The sequence below is a fragment of the Zootermopsis nevadensis genome, unplaced genomic scaffold, assembly GCF_977971745.1.
Source record: "Zootermopsis nevadensis isolate Lab colony 2312 unplaced genomic scaffold, Znev_1.0 Znev_ptg000008l, whole genome shotgun sequence".
NCBI lineage: Eukaryota > Metazoa > Arthropoda > Insecta > Blattodea > Termopsidae > Zootermopsis > Zootermopsis nevadensis.
The window spans coordinates 7449205-7472141 of NW_028259140.1; the positions used below are offsets into that span (position 1 = coordinate 7449205).

The following is a 22937-nucleotide window of genomic DNA, read 5'->3' on the forward strand; positions in this document are numbered from 1 at the left end:
AACTGTATAAGACTCGAAGTACGTCTTTCTAGAAACTTGGAAAAGCTATGGAATATAAAACTCAGAACTTACAGCTTAATTAATGCGCGTTCTTTCTGTCTAGGGCGGCAGCGCCGGCCTCTTTAAGTATTTGCATTTCATGTTTTCTTTCAATTTTGTAAGGATATCATCAAATAGAAGAAATCTCCGTACAAGAAGTTTCCTGCCCCTCAACCCATGCAACGTTTTCACATATGAGACAAATAGATTTACCGGTATTCCTGGAGCACCCCTGAATCCTGGAACGCCACCATCTCCCTGTAAAGAGAAAAACAGAGTTAAAAATGAATATTAATCAAGAAATTTTCAGTGAACGTAATATCAGGGGCCATATGACATCATCACGCATGCGCAGATTATTATGGGTAATAACGTAATCATCGTCCCACCTCACGAATTTGCACATCCGTCACGATGGTATCACCAACTGTAGGAAATTCTAAAATATTATTGCAGCCTACGTTCCAATGCCATCTTCTTACCAAATTTCATGGAAATCTGTTCACCCGTTCCCGTGTTATTACAAGGAAAATTTTAATTCAAAAAGACACGGACAGATGGCGACTTATCCGATTATGGATTCAGTAAGCATTCTGAAACGTCGGTCATTTTCTACCAGACTACATGGCCATGTTTTTCTCAGTAGTACCACGAAAAGTTTCTAGGGGTCGTCGAGTTTAGCGTCATGTGAAAAAGGTTGGTAACACTGCAGGTTTTGTTAATTGATTTTCAAAAAACCCCACCTCCACCCCCCGCCCGGATAAAGAACATTCCTACGGTAATGACACAAAGCATGTCGAAGCGTGCCCTGCAGTCAGCAGTAATGGAGTCTGAAGCCTGGGAAGGTTCATTCACTCTCCCCGAAGTTAAACAGATGTCTATTCGCTGTTGAATAATACCTCCTTGTTTCTGTCGGGTTTATAAGTCTGGCTGCCATACAAGTCTGCTATTCGCTTGTACCGACTCAAAACGCCAATGAAGTCACAACTTAGTGAGCATGTAATGAACCACTGCCGCAATTAGGTCAAAGTGCTTTCAAGGCAAATCGTCATTAAAACTATCTGAGCGAATTCTGTCTTCCTTCATCAGGAACCAAATTTTCTTAACCGCTTAGGATGTGCAATATGAAACCTGGCCTACCTAAAAGTCAGCCCCACCTCAGCTCTTTAAAGCACACTAGTAGCTTACGTGTGCTTCTCCGACGAGGTCCGACCCAGATATAAGGCATGTGCTCTGTGACCCCACTCCTATGAGCGGTCTTTTCTTGTTGAGTATATCCACATTTTCTGAAGTAGGATGAACTTCGACGCGAGCCGAGGTACTCCATATTTAAGTCGACACGTACGGAGTACCTGAATGATTAGTTCCATGACCGATGGATTGGTCGTGGTGGTCAGCAGAATTTGCCACAGCTGTCATAGGAGCTCACTAACCTAGATTTCCATAAAACATGGCGTATTACGTAAAAGTAAACGGACTACATTATCGGATTTTCGATGTTGCACGACTCATGAATCTTGAATTTCAAATATTCGTAGCATCTAACAGTTAAGAATGGAACTTACATTCATAAGACGTTTATGACTGGAGATCCTGAAGGTTCGCATAAAATCAACAGGCATTATCTTGCCTTTATTTACTCGTCTCAGGGAAATTATGCGCCATTTCACTTGATCTCTTGTACGATCAGATATGCCCTCAAGAGCTTGCTCTCAAACCAGTGTCACGAAGTCTGCGTTCAATGCAAGGAAATGGAATACGGTTCTGGGCTTGACACATGTTATCTGCTGCCTGGAAATGAACAAGGCGACCGTTAGAGACGAGAGAAAAGCAAGATGTCGTCACCCGAATGTGGGAAATGTTTAGTGTATGTTTAAATTCCTGTTTTGGCATGAAATACAATGACATCATTGCAGTAGCTATATGGGGCAGTGAGAGCACGCAGTTCTGATGGCGACGACGCAAAAGGAAATGACTGACATTTTACTTTTTAATTTTGTAAAGTTATCTAAGTGTTACATAGTTGAACAGCTGACTGCTACAACTCATTACTATTCGCATTCCAGCGGCGACTGACGGACGTCACACAAATCAAATATATACTGGGTGTCCCAAAAAGATATATACACATATTCAATGACTAAATTATGAAGCCATTTTAATAAACTAAACCATTACATAAATCAGCATTCCCATTTAATAAATTTATAAAGTGCAATTTGACGTATTCGTGGGTTGGACTCATATATAGACAGTAGCACATCGAATCATAGTCTAATACGAATATCTTATTGCCTTCTACTTACTTACCACTTACTTTAACAATCAATAGATCAGTATTTTGCCCACAGAGCATATTAGTTTCGTATGATCTTCAGAAGACAGCGACTGTTTCCTCAAACATCTTTTAACCATTTGGTATTTGTAACTCAGACTTGCAAATTTCTTTGAGCTACAATACGAATTGAATATTTAAATTTTGTGTAGCAAAGTTTTGGCTTCAAAGGGTAAAGTATAAATCTGTTGGACAAAACCTTAAAAGATTCGCACTATTATAATGTTTTTTTCTCAAAGTGGGAAAAACATAATGGTAGAAGGTAAAATAAAAGAGGGAATGGGATTAAAAAAGAGTTAATAGAAAAATCAAGGCAGAAGTGATAGAAAGAGAGAAAACAGATAAAGAGAGGAATGTAGAACGTCAAATAGAAATGCTTATGTAAAGAAAGGGAACGACAGAAGAAATTAAAGATACAAAAAACAGCAGACAGAAAGAGGAAACGGGGAAAATGGGAGTGGAAAGACAAGACAAAAAAGGAAGAACGTAATACTGAGATGAATAGAAAGATGGAAAGAAAAAAGAGAAGACATGAAACGAGAGAAAGAGTACACGCGTGTATCTCAGTCACTAACAGAGGCGAGTGACCTGAAACCAGACGTTACATCACTGACAAATGAGAAACAGCAAAGTGGGCGCTGCTTGCCATTCAGTCGTAATCTTTTATTGCCTCCATTATGCATTAACAGCTTCTCAACTGCTTCGTTCAGCAACTTAGCTAGAAGGAAGTGGGGCCATTTCTACTCAGAAATATTCTCACATTTGCTGTTGACTTAATTTGTATCCATTTCCATTCCACTTCATCAAAACACGATCAATATACAACAGCAAAAAGCCAAGAAGAGCTGGGAACTCTCTTATAGTCACAGGACTATTGTATTCTAATTTGCTTGTATAGTACAGTGGTATTATTACATGTCTGGATGCATTCTTTGCACGAAGGGTGAATAAGGGTATAATGGGGTCTTCTCTATCAGCATGTTTCGTCCCTTAAACTCCTGTCCAAATCTGAATTAAATTTAGTGTGGTTGGATGGAAACGAATATGTAATCAGGATCCTCATGATTTGTGCTCTTCGCCAATTATTTTGGAGATCAAATCACGGAAGATGGAATAGGTTAGACATTTTGCGCACATGACATATGCATAAAGAATTTCAGTCGGGAAATCTGAATGGAAGATACCAGACAGATGATTGGATGATGTTAAAATGGTTCCAAAAGAACCAAGATGTGAGGGCGTGGACTACTCGTATATTCAATTGACACAGGGCAGGGTTCAGTGGCGGTTTTTATTCTATAAAAGACGGGGAATTTCTTAACCAACCAAGCGATCAACCTATAAACTTCTCAAGAAGGGCCCTGCTCCATGGAGTTTCTTCATTAGTTTATTTATTGGTTAAATTTTGGTTGCAAAGCCTGAATGGAAGACACCATTCACTTGTGAGACTTCGGCAAACGTGGAAGAATAATATTAAAATGTATCTTACGGAAATCGTGTTTGGGGGGGGGGGGTCGATTGGATTCATCTGGCTGATAATAGAGACGGGTGGCAAGCTCTCGTGAACACGGTAATGAACCTTCGGGCTCCATAAAACGTGGGGAATTTACTGACTTACAGCGCGTACTATCAGTTATGTTACTGATTTTTTTCTAATTTCTAACAGATGTTCTGTACAGATGGAAACATATGAATCAAAAGAGATGCCATAGGGGTTCCCAGAACCTTTTTGTTGTAATTACATTCTATCAGTTAGGCCAATGGTGAAGCGAAGGCCTTATGTGCTGTTGGCAAGAGAAAAAGCACGTTTTGAAATGTAAGAAAACCAGGATAGCTTAAAAAAGCTCGCGAAGAAAAAACTCTCACCCAACTGGAACTGACTACGTCGGATGCTCTTTCTTTGATTTTATCATCTGGAATAAGACTCACACACTCTGATAATTAGTTTTGAGAAACGCCGCCTGGGACTTGCACTCTTTCTCCAGAGAATATACGCGTTTATCGGCACGGGACTTGACAGTGAGTGAGTGCCTCAGGGTACGGCCAGTAGTGGTAATGAAACTTAGAACATCTTCCGTTGAAAGCTGGGGATTTCTTAACCAGCTGAGTTACTGTCAGCAGTAACGACTGTGCTCCATAGTACCTGTTGTGTTGTCTGTAGTAAGCCGCACGTGTGAAATCGGTTGACTACACACGCGCGACTTACTCATCGCCCTAATGATGGAGGCTGTAACGACCTCCGAAATGTTGATAACATTCTACCAAACTACACGGCGTCACAACCTAGAAGACAGCCATCTTCGTGCTGTATTGTTTAATTTCTTGATGAATTATCTGCATACTGTGTCGTGTTTTGTATATTCTTTTAGTGAAAGGCAGCCATGATCTCATCAACACTGTCTGGTTTACAGTTATATAAGCTGCGATTAAGCTCATCTAAATTACATTTAAAATTAATTCCCTACCTAAAATAAAATATAATGCTTCACCATTACAAAGATCAACTGGTTGACGCTGTTTAAGGAAATAACTGCTGTTTACTATTAATCATACGAAACCCATAAATTCACTCTGGACAAAATGCAGGGTGACTGAAGTACTTTTTAGCAACGCATAATTTACCACTGCAATTTTGATATTTAAGGTGAGGACGTTGTAGACTGTACTTTTGCACATCCTAACCCGTGAAATGAATTCAGTTTTTTGATGATGGGACACAGAATTAATTATGAAATTTTCATTGACTTACATGATGACTTAAACTGAAAGTACTTTGACTACCGTAGTGGTTCATTCCAGCCTGTACTTGTAAGTTGTGGGTTCACTGGCATATCGGAACTTAACACGCCCGAAGAAGACGTACGTACATGGCAGCTACACAAATACACCCCAAAGAAAGCGGCGTCATTAGCCTCGAATACGGTAGATATTATATTTTAGTTTTGGCTTTTGTGTTTGTTTGTGTTAATCATGTAAGCATTCTCCTATCGACCTATTTTACAGCTGGCAATGGATGTTTTTCCATGTGTATTTAGGTACTTTAATAACTCTTGAATGAAATGGCCGACTTGATTCAAAGAACGTAACTACGGCAAGCGATCTCCTTCCGTTAACTTATCCATTTCATATTACAGTAAATCTTCAAGTGGTGACCTTGAAATCTTATGGGCTTTGAAATCCCCTGTTCTTCACTTACAAATCCATCTTGTGTCCAAGTGTATTTTTTTACAACTTTGTTTTCAAACAGTTGCTATTTATATTTTTCATGCAGAGGAAGGGAACGCATTTTACAACTGCGCGAAAATATTTTTAAAATGACTTTTCATTTATATATTTATCTTCAGTGTTTCGGGAAGTATATGAGACGGTAACATTTATTACACCAAATACTAAGAAACATTTGGTGAATTTGTTATGAGTTAATTTTATAGTGAATCTCGTTTTTTAAATTGCTCAGTCAGTGAAGTGACTAGAACAAAACAACGGGGTTAGGTTCCCATTGGAGGCAGAGAGGGCTCCTCGCCCGGAAATAAAGCGACCGGAACATTCAAATCGACTTTCCTCCTTTATTAGCAAGGTTAAGAGTGAGCGGACCCTTACCTCCACTCCCCCTATACGTTTTCATGGCGTAGTACATGTTACTGGGACAGCTTCATTTTACATTGCCTCACTTTTCGTTATTTTTGTTTCTGTAAGTCTTATATAATTACAGTCTTAAATATTTTCAAATGATTTTCACTACATTTTCCCAGATCAACATAAATAGAACATCTTATATGTATTTTATGAAAACCAAGTATGTTTCAAATCTTCTCCAAATTAACACCCACAGTTGGATCTACAGTCTCTGTGGACCTCTCGTTTTAAGAACTGCGAATTCTAAGATAAATATTGAGCTTCTAGAATAATCAAGGCAAACTGGTTCTTGTTGTCCCACGCGTCCGCCCATTTACATCCAGCGCAGCTGAAAAAAATACACGAGTTACTTTTACCAAACTACTCATTTCATAAATTAGAACACCATAAGGCATACGTTGGGCCTATTTATAGGCCCACATGCTATGTAACAACTGCCTTCTTGCAGTCTCTTACAGAGTTACTTAGACGTTTGTAAGCCTTTTTCTTTAAAAAAAAAGCCTGTGACAAACCCTTTAAACCCCAGTGGTAATTGTGTGTACCACCTCCTTTAATCAGTAACACTGCATTTTGCCTTCAGAATGTGTATGATTCTCTGCTGAGATTCGAACCATTGACGTTTCCACTAGAGTAGAGAGGAGAATATTCTGTCTGCAGTAATATTTCAATCATGAATTTTGGTAATGAAGAAGTCACACTCTTTGAGGTCTGTGGCATCTTTGGTTTTCGTCGAAGCACGGATATACGCGTTGTTGTCACGTGCAGATAAATGCACTGCGATGTGTCGGGACGTGAACAAAGATTCTGTGCCTCAATTCTCTGTAGTGAGAAATCTTACGCGGTTGTGGGAGGAGTCTTTTTGTGCGGAACGCCACTGCACCAGAGATGTTACAAAGCTACTTAGATAAAACATGAGTTCCACGAATCTTGGAGCTCTGAATGCAAATGGGGACATTGAACGCCGCGTAACCCCTGTGTTTCTATCGGATGCGGAAACAAGCGACCACCTCGCAGACTAGTAATGATTGCTTCAAGCGTTCGCTAGGCACAAACACACACGGGCGAATAAACAGCTGATTTAAATCGATCGTCGGTATCTGATCGATTGGAGCAGGATTTGAAAGATGGATGTCTTGACTGAAAGCAATATATACCACTGTAGAAAGCAGGAACTGGTCACTCTGTGAAAAGGAGTTGCTACTTGTACAATGCTTTTATTTCTTTCCTAAGGCTTCAGTGCCATTTTTACTCGATTGTTTTGCGCGGAAGTGCCACCTCCATTGTATGTGGGATAAGCTTAACATTTGAAACGTTTTCATGATTTTTATTGTGTTGTTCATCTTGTCTTGTAATACCAAATAAAGACGAGAAGACTCATTTGTGTTCCTTTCGGTCATTGGTGTACGTTCTCGCATTATCTGGCCTCTGTATCGTATTACAGATATGCTTTTGCTGTTAAGTTATGCAATCTTATATCTCTTTCTCATAAGATTTTGTTTGCCGATTTTTTTTAAATATTTCCGAGTAAACAGACCTAAACTTTGCGAAAAGATCAGACCTACAAATTGCGAAAATCTCATTTATTCGTGTAAACCTTTTGATACTCGATCTCTCTTGCATCAAAATATTTTCGTTAGCAGTTTGTTCTCGCTGTCTGCCTCTGCCCAAGACAATTGGAACGAATATTTCGAAATTTAAAATTAATGAGCACAAACGTCAGTACAGTGTAACCAATTTTGCTGAATGTTGTCGAAGATATCTTGCTTTCACATCGGACAGTAAACCCTGCAAGACGCTCCGTCTAATAATGTAATGAACTTTAAAGAGGTCAGTTTTGAAGGCATTGCGTCTCCTCTTTGTTATCCGATGCCCTTAGGACATCACGGAATGATGCCTCTCGTGCCAATCTCAGTTCATCTCGCGATGAATATTGTCGAGTAAAGTTGTCGGAGGAATTTTGAATCACTTGCATGATAACATATTTTTGTGAATCAGTTCATTGTGAATGGAATTACATAAGTACAGATCTGAAAGTGGCTCTGTGCTCTTACAGAATTGAGAAAAACTGCTGATACTGGTTCTGCTTATAAAACCTTTTAACCTCCAAGTTTTGATCGAGATAAATCGTTTGAAACTGGTTGGATTTCATGTATGACACAATTAGCTGTAAGAAAACTTTCCGACCCTTTCAGACTATCGATCTACAGTTTCTTACACAGTTGGAATCAAAAGTTATAATGGAAATCTGAAAATAAAACATACTCTTGAGAAAATGTTAATCAAACAAAGAGTTAAAAGAAAAATGTTTTTGTATGTAGATTGAAAATCGATCGAATTATTTAGTAAATCTTCAGATTAGTCTGTGTGTCTGGACAAAACATTGAACTTGGAATATTTGTAGAGTTTAAAACAGATTGGCCTCATTTTGTAGGTACAAAATAAAGCCCAGTTTGTCTTCTATGAAATGTATCTGATACTCACTCGGTAGCCCTTCTCTCCAGATCCGCCATCTTCTCCTGAAGCACCCTTCTCTCCTTTGGTACCGGGAGGGCCCTCGAATCCAATATCTCCAGGCAGTCCCTCGCTACCTCTCAGCCCGAAGATTCCCAGTTCCCCAGGGAGTCCCTTGATTCCAGTGCAGTCGCATTTGTAAGTTCCAATACACCCTTTACAGGCCTGAAACAAGGAAACACTCTAATAACACATCAGGGTTTCTGCACTTGTTGACAAATGATAACGAGGAACTGTAAAGTTAAGACATTCCGCACAAAATTTGCTCTGATCTGTTACATTATGAATTCTACAAGAAAATTTCCAGTCAAGAGTGACGATAAATCTGAAGTAGTACATAACAAAACACATTGTATCGAAAAGTGTAACAACGCGGCTTATAAAAATTAGAATCGTTATTCATCTTTGACTAATTACGCAAGCCGCGAATCGTTAACATGTAAATATTTGCTTTCCTGCGTTGTATAGAAGTACATGTACATAGGCCATGGACGACAGATAAAGGATCGCCAACCAACACCTGCTTATTATATAGATAATAAAAAAGATTAATATGGAACTGGCTTCTTACTCCAAAGCAATAGTATGGATTGAGGGTGCTATGTAGAATATTTTGATCCAAAATGCAGGAAATGTCAGGATGGGAGGAGCTTGTAGTACGCATGGGAAATATGAAAAACGAATACAAAATGTCCGTAGGAAAATCTTAAGATAAAATGACGTTTGAGATATCCAGGGCGTGATCCAGCTGGCTGGCCCTTCTTAACAAAGCAATGAAAATGTTTTCCTAAAAGTCAAAGAATTTCCTTCCCCAGTGAGCAACTCTCTACTTCTCAAGAAGGACTCTGCTCCATGCAGTTAATCACTTAATTCCGTCTTCGGCGTGTCATCAAATGCTAACTCCTGTGACTGGCATTTCAGGGAAACCATTATCTCTATTTTGCTGCGTATAAAAACATATCTGCGGCTGCAGGAAGCCGTTCAACATCAGCTGTCATAATAACGAGCCATATTTGGTAGGAGCTTAGGTCAGAGTTGACGTGATGCCCTATTTTAGCGCGAGATACATGTTTTCTTCTCAGGAAGTTCTCCAACTACGTACATGACGTAAGAACTGAACAGATGTTCGAGTCCCATCACCAGAATTCAGGATGAAACCGTAACATTACGTTATACATTCTTCCAAAATACTGAAAATTGAAATATGTGGGATGATGGTGCTGTAAATCAAAATTACATTCACAAGAAATTAAGAGTAGATAACGTTTAAGGAATTCTGACTGTCTTTAAGTACAGATTATTTTCCCTTCCCGTTCGCTGAGTAAACATTTCTATAATTTTACCTGTTGTTTTGCATGGATATGAAACAGTCTTTCAGACTGAGGGATAGAACGTAGACTGGTGTTTCAGAACAGGGTGGATGGGGAGAATGTTTGGACTAAACAGGAAGTATGCACGCTCTAAGGCGTTGACCTTGATCGCTTTGACACAGATCGTAGGTTCGAAACCCACTCAAGGCATTGATATTTGTCAGCGTCTTTCTACGTAGTGCTGTCCTGTGTGGGTAGAGAACTTGCGAAGGGCAGATCGGTCGTTAAAGGAGTGCTACCAAATGCAGAAATTGGCTCATAATCTCCCAAGTATTTCTGAATTGGATCAGGCCGAACGGCGTAGTCCGTAAAAGACGAAGATGAACAGGGAGTAGGGAGAAAACTACAAAAAAAAAAGTTAAATAATTTATAATTTTAATAAAATGTAAATGTGATTACGTCAAGGAGGTTGAGATGACCGGCACAAAAATCACGCATTAAAAATACAAGAAATGTATACAAAAATTTAGCCGGCAACATGGCACAAATTTCCAAGCGTTGCAGATGTTTTCTTCGAAATTCAAAGAGACTTGATTATCAACTTCCAGGTATTGTGGTCCATTGGCTTGGTGTTAGTTACTTCCTGTTTTAAGTCCGTGCTATTTTAGTAAGAGTAAGGAGTGTTGTATTGCTCTGCACGTGGGCCATGAATTTGTGTCGCAAGGACCTGCACTTCATGTCCACACACTTGTCTACATAACAGGCGAAACAGATGAAGGAGGTCCATGGTGATGCTCCATCTTCACACCCTACCCCGCAGTTGGTATCAACTCATTTCTCCTTTCTTCGTTCAATAAGTGTTTATGGATCTTGCCAGTCATTTTAAACCTGCCATCAAACACTGAAAATGAAATAAATTGTAATTCTACTTGTATTCGGGAGGTTCCTGGCTCTAACCTTGGTCAGGATACTGACCGTACTGAGTATGAAAATGGCTGTCTTCTGGACTCATCGCCCTGATGAAGGAGGCAGCAAGGACCTCTGAAACGTCATAAACTTCTACCAGACTACACGGCGCAACAACCCAGAAGACAGCCATCTTCAGACTCACCTCCGTCAAAACGTCAAATCCTACATGACTGGCTTAAATTAACAATGCTGTTGGCAGCCCTAGGTCTTCAGTAAACAAAGACAAGTTTCTCTGCCCATGAGTAGCTCAGCTCGTGCTGGTCATTCACAGGTCGAGATGGACAGTTCACGCTATAACATCCTCATCAGCAGTTTTGCTGAGCCATGGTGAGTCGGACCAAACCTGAGCTTACTTCCTCCGGGGGTCCAGTAGTTGGAGGTCAAGGGAAAAGTAATCAAACAGCTGAACTTACAAGTTCCACACAACTAGATGATAACACCCCCCCCCCCCCCAGGTCTATTCAAAACCTCAGACCCAGGTTTGAATCTGCAGAGGGAGCTTCAGTCGAATAATGTCGAAGTGTTTAGCATGACGACTTTGTTGTCTGGTTTTTACTTTCTGCAAAGTAAAAACTCGGTCAGCGCTTCGGGTTCAGGAAAGTCGTAAAACATAACGATTCTCCTGACCTTTCAGCTTCCCTGTGTGATGACATCATGAGACACTAATCATGCCTAATACAGTACCACGCGTTAAAACATATGGGCTAACACAGCAAAGAATCAATTTGTATAGATTTTAAATAACAACCTTTCAGAACGATTATGATGCATAGATTATTTTACGTTTTTTTCTCCAGATTGTATCAGCATCAGAATAACCACACACAAGCCAAAAGCTGAAGAAGTGTAAAAATGTGCACCAGATGGTACGAGAGAAATGGGGACTGCTTCCATCACTTTTTATAGGTAAGTGACATTTGACATTTGGCACCAGGCAACGAAAGACTTCGTCATTCATGAAGTAATTCACCATAATGATGAGAATGTTGAACACCTTTTTGTGAGTGGCCGTCCCTTGCTTCAGCTGTTAACCCTTTGGAACCATGCTTATCTTAATAATACTGAAAAGGTGTAATCCTTATAGGACTACTCGTACACATGCGATATTTGCATATTCTGAGTTAGACAAGTCTTACTTTGACAACTTTAATTTCCGACTGTACGAAAAAATGTGTTCTTTATGCATTTGGACAGAACCTTAAATGGATAGTAACATGTCAAAAGGCGGTAGCATATTTGACTGTTACGCATGGGGTCATGGGATCGAATCCTTGCACAAATTGATCTTTTTCTTTCATGCAGCCGCCATGTTCTTATTTTACACTTTTCAAAGAATTACTTTTCCAGAGTTTTGTATTTTCCAAAATGTTTACAATTTTTCATTATTCGGCCCTAGTGTCGATCCAGCCTCATAAATCTGTTCGTCCGCTAATTTGGTATTACCGATTGTAGGAAATTAAAAGGTACGATTTTAGGATATTCCAAAATGGTTGAACGTTCACACTGCAAACATTTCTGGCGCATGAGTTAATTCCTCATCTACGTGGTTCTTCAGTTGACTGTCGCAGTTATTCGCAAAGCAAATATTATAGGGTCAATAAAATTATAACAAAAGGAAATATTCATGCAAAACAGACGTGGAACAATGTCTCCGCGGCAGTTGGTTCGTTTTATGACTATGACGTGTCTTGTGTACACAAATAATTTATAGCTGAATATTGTTCTTTTCTATGCACAGCTCTGACTAACACAACGCGACAATGCCATTTTGTCCAGTTTTTGTAGACTGTGTGTTATAACAGTTGTTCCCAGAGTTCCTTGTCTGAGTAACGAACATTTCTTCCGTCTTCTCCTTCTTCTTCTTCTTCTTCTTCTTATTATTATTAGTGATTGAATTTATACGGCAAAATAATAATAAGTAAATAATTAAATTGACTCCCAAATTAAAGTAACACAACTCTAAAGAGGTACATATATTTGGAGGGCATATTTTCTGTTGGTATGATATTCTTCTTCTATGCCTATATTTCTCATGTGGCATTTCTCTTCAAGTCTCAAAAAAAATCCTCATTTCTCCCATTCGTGCTAGGTTATATGTCCCGCCGATAACTTATTCTCACTCTAGTTTATGGTATTGGGTTAGAATCCTGCAGTGCACATCGATGTAGGCGCCTTCTCTGTCGTGTCGTCCAGTACAGGTGATTGTGGTTATACACGCTTTCACCGCTTTTTCACATATCCGCGGTTTCATTTCAGTATGATAAGGAGCATCAGTATTCTACCCGCGACCAAATTTCAAAGCCTGCCTGAGTAGAAATTTATCCAGAATTATCAAGGAATGTAAAGCATCAAATAATTTTGGCACCAGGTTAACATTAACATGGTGTTTCCGTTTTACGCGTTTTCTACGCGGTGATTCGTAGGGAACAGGTCACCTGTAAATCTACACACGTGACATGATGAAACTCTTTTTACAGAAACCTCGTAAACTAAATGATAAATTCTGTATTCTTTGTTTTTGTCAGGCTTCGGAAGACACGCACCGATTTGTCAATATGTAACTCACGTCCCTTTACTGACATTTCCAAGTGTCTTGCTCTCAGATCATTGCGACACTTTAACCAGTCACTTCCCTTGTTCATCAAGACATGAAGTCATCATTTACTGTAGGGATATCCAACCCGTGGCGATCTTTACGTTAAAATTGTGACTTTAATTCCTATGTTGAGTCTATTACGTTCTTTGCTACACAAATCAGAAAGCGGGTACAAAGTGACGTAAGAGGGTAGTAAGAAAATGGATAATAAATTAAAAGTAATTACATATTTATTACTTTAGTACAGGCTATTAGGAAGGTATACGAAAATCAAGTCGGACTAGAATTTAATAAAATACGCTGGCGTTTGGTTGATGCTGATGGGAGTGTTATCTTCTCTGTGTTTAAGCTGTAGGATTGTCGGTTCCAGTGGCACTTTAAAACGGCGCAGGCCGCGTGACGGGAGAAACATTCGACAATTCCGCCTGCGAGATTCTTTAAAAAGCGAGACGCTAGAACGTAATCCCACGTTATAAAGACAGTTCACAAATCCTTCGAAAATATGACAAAGTTCAAATACTTGGGAAGGACAGTACCAAATATAAATTCCATTCATGAAGAATTTTGCTTTTTGAAGCCGAAGCTAGGCTCAATGATATTTGAACACTCAGTCCCCACCGCGAAAAAAACACAGCATTTCGGAATTACAAATATTCTTCGATTCATGCTGTTTATTCTGAGAATTATAAGAAACCCATAAATGTACGTTGTGATTAAAATGCAGGGTTACTAAACGTTGAAGCATATGGTATAGTACATATAATTACCATTGTACTTTCGGGTAACTGTAACCCACAGTCTCTTCATAAATAAACTGTACAGCCATCTTATGGTTACAGTTACATATCTTCCCACTCTTAACGCCAGTCATTCAAATCAATAAATAACAGCATGGAAGATTTTAACAAGCCTGGGCAGTACTCAATTACTGCGATTCTGAGCGTGTTACCTTGACCTCCAATCCAGTTCAAGCAGTAACTACAGATAAGTTGTCGATTACGTAGTGTGTCAATAATTCGACTTGTGCCTCATTCATGTGGCAATACGACAGTCTTCCGCAGATAGCATCCACGAACTATGAAGATGCCTGCTCTCTGATATATGTCGCTATGGTAACCAAGGTTATACATATGACATAATTTTCATTCAGCTCGTCACGTACTACTATCTATCAGCATAATGCCACGAGACAACTAATTGTGTTGTTGCTGATCACTAATTATATTACGAGGTTGTTGTGATGGGGTTCAGGCACAACTAAGTGTTGTGAATGAGTCACTTTTAATCCGAATGCACCACTTATCAGACTTCGTCCATAAAGCAGAGTCCTTCATGAGGGGCTAAGAGCTTCTTTATTGTTTAAGAAACTGTCTTCCTGATATAGAATATGAAAGTTCATTTCTCTGTTCACAAGCACCCGAAATCCGTGGAGATAACGAACGATGGAGGGGGTCTCATCTACAAGCGTTCACTTCGCGAAAATAACTCAAAATAATTGAACAAGGTAAAGTTTATCCTCTGCAGGAACTGAATTCATTGGCAATCATATTCAGAGGATTCAATTAAACTCGTGCCAAAGTAACGGATCTGTGCTGTTCCAACTGATTTCGAACGTGGTTCAGAATACAGGCCAATAACTGAATGTGTGAGAATTCGCAATCAAGTTCATCTGTTTTTTATTGATAGAAAGTTATGCAGACGATACAGAATTGTACTCTCGCTGTACTGGATTTTTCAACTCATTGCTCCTCAGCTGGGATGCAATAGCTTCAACTTAATACCGACAAAACAGATGCTGAGTGCGCAGGATAAGCGAAGTGATGACGGTTGGGAATTTGTATGAGTGTCACGTAATGCAGGTGATATTTCCTGCTTTCTTAGAAACAGAGAAAAAAATATCAGCATCATGATAATTTTAACCAACTTCTCCACGTCTGTATTTCGCATGTGTTCTTTGAAGAAGTAGAACAAGATTTTAGTAGATTAGATTAGAGTTCACTTACATCACATAGGTGTTCCTCACGCCACGACATAACACGTAGTTTAAAAAGCTCTTGGTATGTATGCAAGTTGAATCGGGTCTAAAAATGCGACACTTTTCAGTGGCCATTTGTTTCAGTGTTTATTTTCACACATTTTATGCATACACGTTCATTGATTTATTCATGGACTGGAATAATGTGTAAACCGAAACAGAAGTCTTCGTATTGACTAGATTAAAGTATAGACCCGTTCAGGTTCAGCGTTTGTGACATGACCCTTCTGTTATCATTGGTCCATATTCCAATTCTATTTATACAAGGTCTTACATTTCTGTCTTTATGGCAACTGACATTTTCCTCAAAGATAATTTATTGAGGAGGGCCAGATTATTTATAATCTCGTGATTATCGTGTATTTTAAATCAGAAATCCTTTCTGGGAGTAATTTATAACACGTGTATTTCTTCTGATATGAATACCCATTCCTGAACACAATTTTCACTAATACAAATTCCGACAGAACAGTTACATGCTGGATACATAGCAGGCGGACGAAATTATTGAAACCGGCCTTCTTAATGCCATCCCACGGTGTATTTGCTCGTTTTTATATTATTAATTTATATGACCCGTTGCAGAATTTGAAACTCGCTGCGATGCGAGATATCACATGCAGGAAGGAGGAAAAGTTCAAGACAGCGAAGTTCAGAATCACAAACACAGCACCTAGTTCCAAAGTACGTCTGTAATTATGTACGATAAGAAACTCCGAATGACAGTTATGCACGAATTCATTCAGCTGATATTAAGACACATTTATTATTGATGATCGATATTGATGCTACTGGCCTACACGTTCGTTCATGTTCCCTTTGGCGCTACTCAGTTAATCTGCTTTGTGGCGAGAGGTCGCAGACCAATTAGGATAAAGCAATGGCGTATTGATGAAGTAATTTTTAATACCACCGTACATAACATAATCGAAAAAAAATATCAGAAAAAACATTTAAACCAACGCGGAACGAAGTATACACTTTAAAACGATGGCTGTGTATCTCCATACAACTGAATAATAATCTCTCAGTAAACCTCAAACGCATTAACGTTTTATGAAATAAAAGAACATACTTGTCTCCGTAAAAGAAAGTTCTGGCATTATTCTCAAATCGTGTGACGTACAATGTCATTCTGTTCTATGTAGGCTAAGCTACGTGCAGCATCGTTAAATAAACAATATGCAGTAGGTTGCGGTTTAGTAGGGTTAATGTGAATCATGAAGAGCGGGAGGAACTTGTTGCCTATTTTAAGGAACTATCCCAGTACTATGAAAATGAGTATAGCCGGTGTTCGAACGGGGGACTTAGCGAGTCGCCACTTGGGTCGATGTGAGCAGTCTTCTTTGAATTAAGAGATGGAATACTTTCAAACGGAGTGTGTCGTGCTGCCTTAAATGTGACTGTAGCCCACATAGTTGTGCTCAAAGGAATGCGCTCACATTTCATTTTATGAGACAATGTGGGTTTAAAAGTGACGTAATAACGTAATAATATCAGAGAGACCATGACATCAAGATGTGCGGGAGCTGTAAACAAGTGATTCTGTCTTGTTTAAGCAAAGGAGTGCGTCGTGTGGGTCTGGGACGAGGTCAGCCAGCAGACGGGCCGTCGACAAGAGAGCAGCGCCTTTGTGTTAACGGATAACAACCGGACAATCAAATATTTCTCTCCCCCCCTCCCCCCGCATTGTCCTATTGCTGGTTTGACCCCGACGTGGCCTTACAATTTAACTGAATATGTTTTTGAATAAAGTATAAACTCTCTTGCAAATACGTAGCGCACATGTTCCAGCACATAGTCGGGACATAACTATAATTTTGCCAAGAAAATCGTCATAATTTTTCCTCGTCGCCAAATATTATTAAAACTGACAAAATTAAACAGAATGACAATGGGAGATTAAAACCCATGTAAAATTTTAGGCAAAAAAGCTTGCAGGAAAGAGACCGCTGGAGATAGCTAGCAAAAATCGGGTGGAGGGTATGGAATCGACTCGTCTTCGGGTAGGGACTAGTGGCTGGCTTTTGTGAAGAAGGCCACGAACTTTCAGGCAGCATCTGACGCGGGAAATTTCTTGGCCAAATGTACGATTATCAGAGTTTCAAGAGGTACTCTGCTCCCGTATTTCTACCTTAATCGCGCTTTCAGTGGGACTTTCATATTACGTTGCTGTAACCACTACGTCAGCTAGCTAATTTGCCCCCTGGTTTGCACAAACATGGCACCTTAATCATGTAAATTATGGTGCAGTTGTTGATAACACTTGTTGACTATCCCTGTTTTGACAAATAACACAGGACAGGGGTGTTCAAATGAGAGTCGTTGCAGTGGATCATACTTTGTTTTGTTTCTGTAGTCATGTAACTAATATAGATGAGTAAAATACTTTAACAGACTGCTGGAAAACTGGTAAATGACGAGAGGAAGAAATAATGTGATAGAACGGAATCTAGCGTCGCGATTTAATAACTCCTGGCCTCACTTGCGTGTGACGTAGTAGGCCCCACTTCGGACGGGAAAACTCTTCGTTTGAACTCCAAAGGTGAAAGCTTGGAGTCTTGCTAGTAGCCTGGCGGCGAAAATAGTTGTCGGGTGATTCACTGGCAAAACTGAGCAATTGGCAAACATGTGATTGTCGGCCAATACTGTTACGAGGACGACAGCGCTGAGCGCTGATTGGAGGGATCATGAAATTAAACTCTAGTATGATAATAGTTTGTAGTACATAGGCCTGTGTAGCACGAATTTCTGGTTCGGGGTTTTGATCATAAGCGAGTAGGATATATATAGTGCAATGTTTATTTTCACGTGGAAGAAATTTAACATAAATAATGAGTAGTCAAGCATCTGGAAGGAAGCGATCATGGGCTTAACGTACTGTCATGACATATGCTTGAAAAGATCGTAAAAAATATGCATAGGGAAGCAGCTGCGATTTATTTGAAGACACCAACCACTTATTTACCTTGAGGGAACGAGTAAAACCACGAAGGAATCGGAATAGCCAATCTGTGTTCGAACTGGGTATCTTCAAAGTTCGACGATTTTACAACAGTTCTGCTGTGGTCAATAATCATACCAGGTTCATTTCTATAATTTTCGGAAAAGAATGTTGGCTTTTAAAAAGAAATAAGCCTGATATCTGCCATCAGACAGCCTGGAATAGAGGCAGATATTAGATAGCCAGTTGTTTTCATTGACGTCTCTGACCACAAAACATGACGTAAGCGCTAAGAAGATTCTCTGGATTGGCTCGTTTGTCTTTATAACGACACACTTGCCATTCTTCATGTCTTGATGGTTCCCTTTGGCAAATTTCTATATTCAACTGTCACATTAAATACAATTTAGGCCTTATTCAAAGGGAGGGTATATAACTTTGGCGGTGTCATATATCTTCATGTCGTGTTTCTTATGCACAACGTGCACTATTAACTTATTGCCCATGACAGTCCTTATGCCATGCAGTAGAGACCTTGAGAAGATGTCCATCAGCTAGGCAAGAAATTTTCCGTTCTTTATGGAACTCGAAACTTAATCATCTATCCGGAGTAATCTGAATCCATTCAACACTTTCTCGTTTATTTTAAAAATGTTTTAATATTATTCTTTCATCTACGTCTATGTCTAGTAAGTGGCCTCTTACCTTCAGTTTCATGTGTTTATCATTCCGCTCATGCTTTACACTCCTATCTCATCTCATCGCCCCTGATTTGGTCCGCTTTAATTGAAATACCAAACAGTGGCATGTAAGTGGCTATTTAACACGAATTTGAAATTTTAGATAAAAAAATTGAAAACATTTCGGGCTCACATCGTGTAATAGAAGAACAGGAACGAACTGGGGTAGCATAAACATCGAAAAGGACCGCTTGTCGTAAATAGTGTTAATCTTACTTCATTCAAAGTTTTTTGAAATTGCCGTGGCGTTAACGAACATCACGCACTCCACCGATTCCTACTTTGCTGTTTGCCTCGTTTTAAGAAGCACTGTAGGATGTTTTCCCATAACCATGCACTTGGATTTTGTCCTCAAGGATGAGATAATTGCGTGGAAGGTCGCAGAATCTCAATTAACATACGCTCAGCAGAGAAATGTGCTGATGTGTCGCTTAAGCACTAGTGTAGACAGACGAGCATGAGAACTCAACTCGTCCGCCAGGCCACGTGTGTGAATGGAGCGCTACGGTATCATGACTCGGCCTACAAATCCAGCAGACTCCATTCCGTTGAAGAACAACTCTTATTTGCTTTCATTGTACTTGCGGTACTTTCACGTCCTATCCATTCTGTCTGGGCGAATACCCGCATTGAACTTCCTTCACAAATCATTGAACCTTCTCGTTCGAGGGCGACTAATTTTGGCGACCACGAGGGGTGTAAAAGGACCGAAGAAGATTTGAGGCCATCAGATGGCTGTCTTCTGGGGCGTCTTGCAGAAGGTTATCGACGTTGCAGAGGTGCTCATCGCCATGGTGATACTTTGATTTGTGTATTTAAGCAGCTATTTTACATATTTTTTTCTAGAAGACACCATAAAATAAAAAGCAGTAAGCAAGAGCTCCTCTGAAACGTCGATACCAGGATAAATGGCGCAACAACCCAGAACTCGGCCAGGTGACGACATTTTTAGCAGAACAAGCAGTGAGATTCATTCTAACAGGCAGCCAATCTCAACCAGTGACTTCATCACAATGCAGTTATCGGGAATTTTGAGAAGTCGCAGAAAGCTTTGACGCATGTGTTGCTTTTGGAAGCCAACTTACTTCACTGGAATCATTGCTTCTCAGCGTTGTTTGTACCATGCACATTGTTACCAACTCAACAATTATAAGTTTGAAACTCTCTTTAACGCTCAGAATCGGGGTTATCGGAAGTAGGTACAGAGGAACTGACGCGTTCTGTACACAGTAAAGTGTTGGACCTCGTGGTTATCCCTTCCTCTCAGATTCGACGTTATTGCTTAGCAGAACGCAGAAAGTGCGTTGAATAGAGACATCGAAGTAAAGGGGTGATAATTCCTGTTTTGCATCCAAGATTGTGTGACATAATTAGCCATCATCCCTGATTTTAAAACACGCGTAATAAAACAGGCGTCAAAATACGATTACGCAAACAAGATTACACGCGCTATAGAACGAGGAGCAGTGACCTGATTGGTCCTCTTGCAACATGAACAGTTCCAAGGCGAGCGGCATTGCAACAGAAAGAAGCCTCTCTCTTTCTGTAACAAAGTCTCCCGCGCTTTTCCCAACAATGTATTCATTTAGCAATGAATAGCTTCCCAACAGATGCACTAGTTTGATTTACTGCCTTCCATTATTGAATTAGCCATCGAGTTGGATGTAATGTTATTGTGTTTCTCAATATGTGTTTGTGTGAAAATAGGTTTTTCCAGAGTAGTCACGGCCTGCTTGCTATTGGAGGAAAACAAATCTAAAATTTCGAAAATGATACAAATCAACGCTATTTTTTTTACAGAAGTCATGTAAGGATGTAAAGGGATGAGAAATTTGGTTTTACTCGTGGCCCAGTGGACACTGTCAGAGAAGTCGATTTGGTTAGGTTTGGGACGCCGTGTGGTCTTGCAAATAACCAACCTTAGAACTCTAAATTCGTCCGAAACGTTGTTAATACCTAAAAGATTCCATTATTAGTAATAAATTCGGACATGATTTCATTGGTGTTCTCGAGATGTCAGCATTAAAACGAATGGAAAAATCCGGAGTGATACTGCCAGACTCTCTCACGCCTACGTAAAATAAATGCTCAGTAGGTTCTGTCCAAGCCAATAATCGAACCCAGATTTGAAGCCGGAGAGCTAAACATTCAACACCAACGCTGAGCTGACCAACAAATACAGTGATTTGTACTTTGTTCACGCCTGCTCTGGTTAGAAATATGGTTCTCGTCAAACGCAACACTATTTTGCCGTTGTTACTGGCTTCTGACATAAAACATGAGCACGGTGAGAGTTTTTTAATGATAAACATTTTTTTCATCTCTTTGTTCCCTGAGAACATGTTACCATGTACACAAATTAGTCAAGCTGAAGAACGTTAAACGAGTAAGCCACTTTATTTGTCTGTCTGGATCGTGTAGTGACAGATATAAGAAAATATACAAACTACTAAAACGTTTTTGTCTTGGTGATGTAATCCGCACATGATGTCGTCTTGTTAGCTAATAAAGCGTTTGCTTCCGGGACTTGTTTATGCTTTATAGCGACAGAAAATGGAACTTTGCAGCATTATCAACTGGTAACGCAACATTTAAGATGTAGGTGGGATCGTCAGGGTTATCTGAAGCCCCCCCCTTATCAAAATAACCTTCTTTGCCATTTATGATCACTGAACCAAAATGTTTACTTTTAATAAATTAAGACGTCTTGGCTCTTTGATCTCAATCTCATTTTAACTCATTTACTAACATATTTATATTCTAACTTGGCTGTTAACTACCAAATTTGGTGCAGAGATAAGCTGAATTGTAGTAATGTAAGTCATGAAGGCAGCCTTTATAAAAAACAAGATGTTGGCACAGAGATAATTTACTTTGTTCGAGAAAGAATACGGTTATGAGAAAATTTATATCAGCTGAATATTATTTAGATTTAATATTCCACAGAACGTTTCAGATTTATAAATGTCTACAAACCCAGTTAAAATTCTTTCGGCCAATATTATTATTCACTCACTCATATTAAAAATTATGAACAATCATTCGCTTTAGCATCAGTGAATGCACTAAGATACACTATTAATAACCACTTGTGATTCTCATGTATTTAACACGTTACATGTTAATCTGTCCTTTCATTTTGCCTTTACACACATTTATCACTTGCGACTGGAACAATTCTGTGCTATTTCGCACGGGTATCGAAGCTTATCACAGCCCTCTTGATGTAGTCGTCTTAACCCTGAACGCAGTTAAAATTGTATAGTTTCTCGTTACGTAATGGACAATAAACTGTTCAAGAGATTTCTGTTCCGTGTCAGCCTTTGTAGTACGGTTTTATCGATTGTATTGTAATCGACTCGGGAAGTGAAGGTTCCTTGGTCGAGACTTGCTTAGTGCCGAGGAAAATTTGACTGTTTACTTCAATATTTAAAGTCAGTATTTATCGTAAATGAGAGACGTGAGAATATATACAGAATTTTAGGAAAAATGCCCGAAGATGAGAGACAACCATTGGATTCTCTACAGATGGCCTTTTTAGGAACTGTGACGTGATTTGGTGCGGTGGTAAAGTCTGCCGGCTCCATGTGCTTGTTAAGATTGAGGACCATTATCAACGAGGACATCAAGCCTCAGAGTTTGGACTCTGGTCCTCTGGTAGTTTGTGAGAGCAGTGAACTTTTACATCGATATCCTTTTAGGAACAAAAAAAGACCGTTATTGTTCATTCAGAACGCAACAGCAACATAAGTTTTTGACTTCAGATTATGGAACTACGTTAAGAGAAACAAGAGTGGAAAAGAGTTGTTTGTGCCCTCATAT

The 22937-nt window shown here is 39.5% G+C and overlaps 2 protein-coding genes across 2 annotated transcripts in view; one reads left to right on the forward strand and one right to left on the reverse strand.

Annotated features, from left to right (window-relative positions):
- Nucleotides 1-22937, reverse strand: part of LOC110829801 (uncharacterized) — a 66568-nt gene that overhangs the window by 28106 nt on the left and 15525 nt on the right. Inside the window, exons 2-3 of the mRNA XM_022063896.2 lie at nt 8492-8686; nt 253-297 (exon numbers count right to left, since the gene is read on the reverse strand). Coding sequence (XP_021919588.1) covers nt 253-297; nt 8492-8686 — 240 coding nt within the window. The remainder of the gene's footprint in view (nt 1-252; nt 298-8491; nt 8687-22937) is intronic.
- Nucleotides 5163-22937, forward strand: part of Col4a1 (Collagen type IV alpha 1) — a 74106-nt gene continuing 56331 nt past the window's right edge. Inside the window, exons 1-2 of the mRNA XM_087344956.1 lie at nt 5163-5296; nt 11598-11706. The gene's annotated coding sequence lies outside the window, so the exon portion shown is untranslated. The remainder of the gene's footprint in view (nt 5297-11597; nt 11707-22937) is intronic.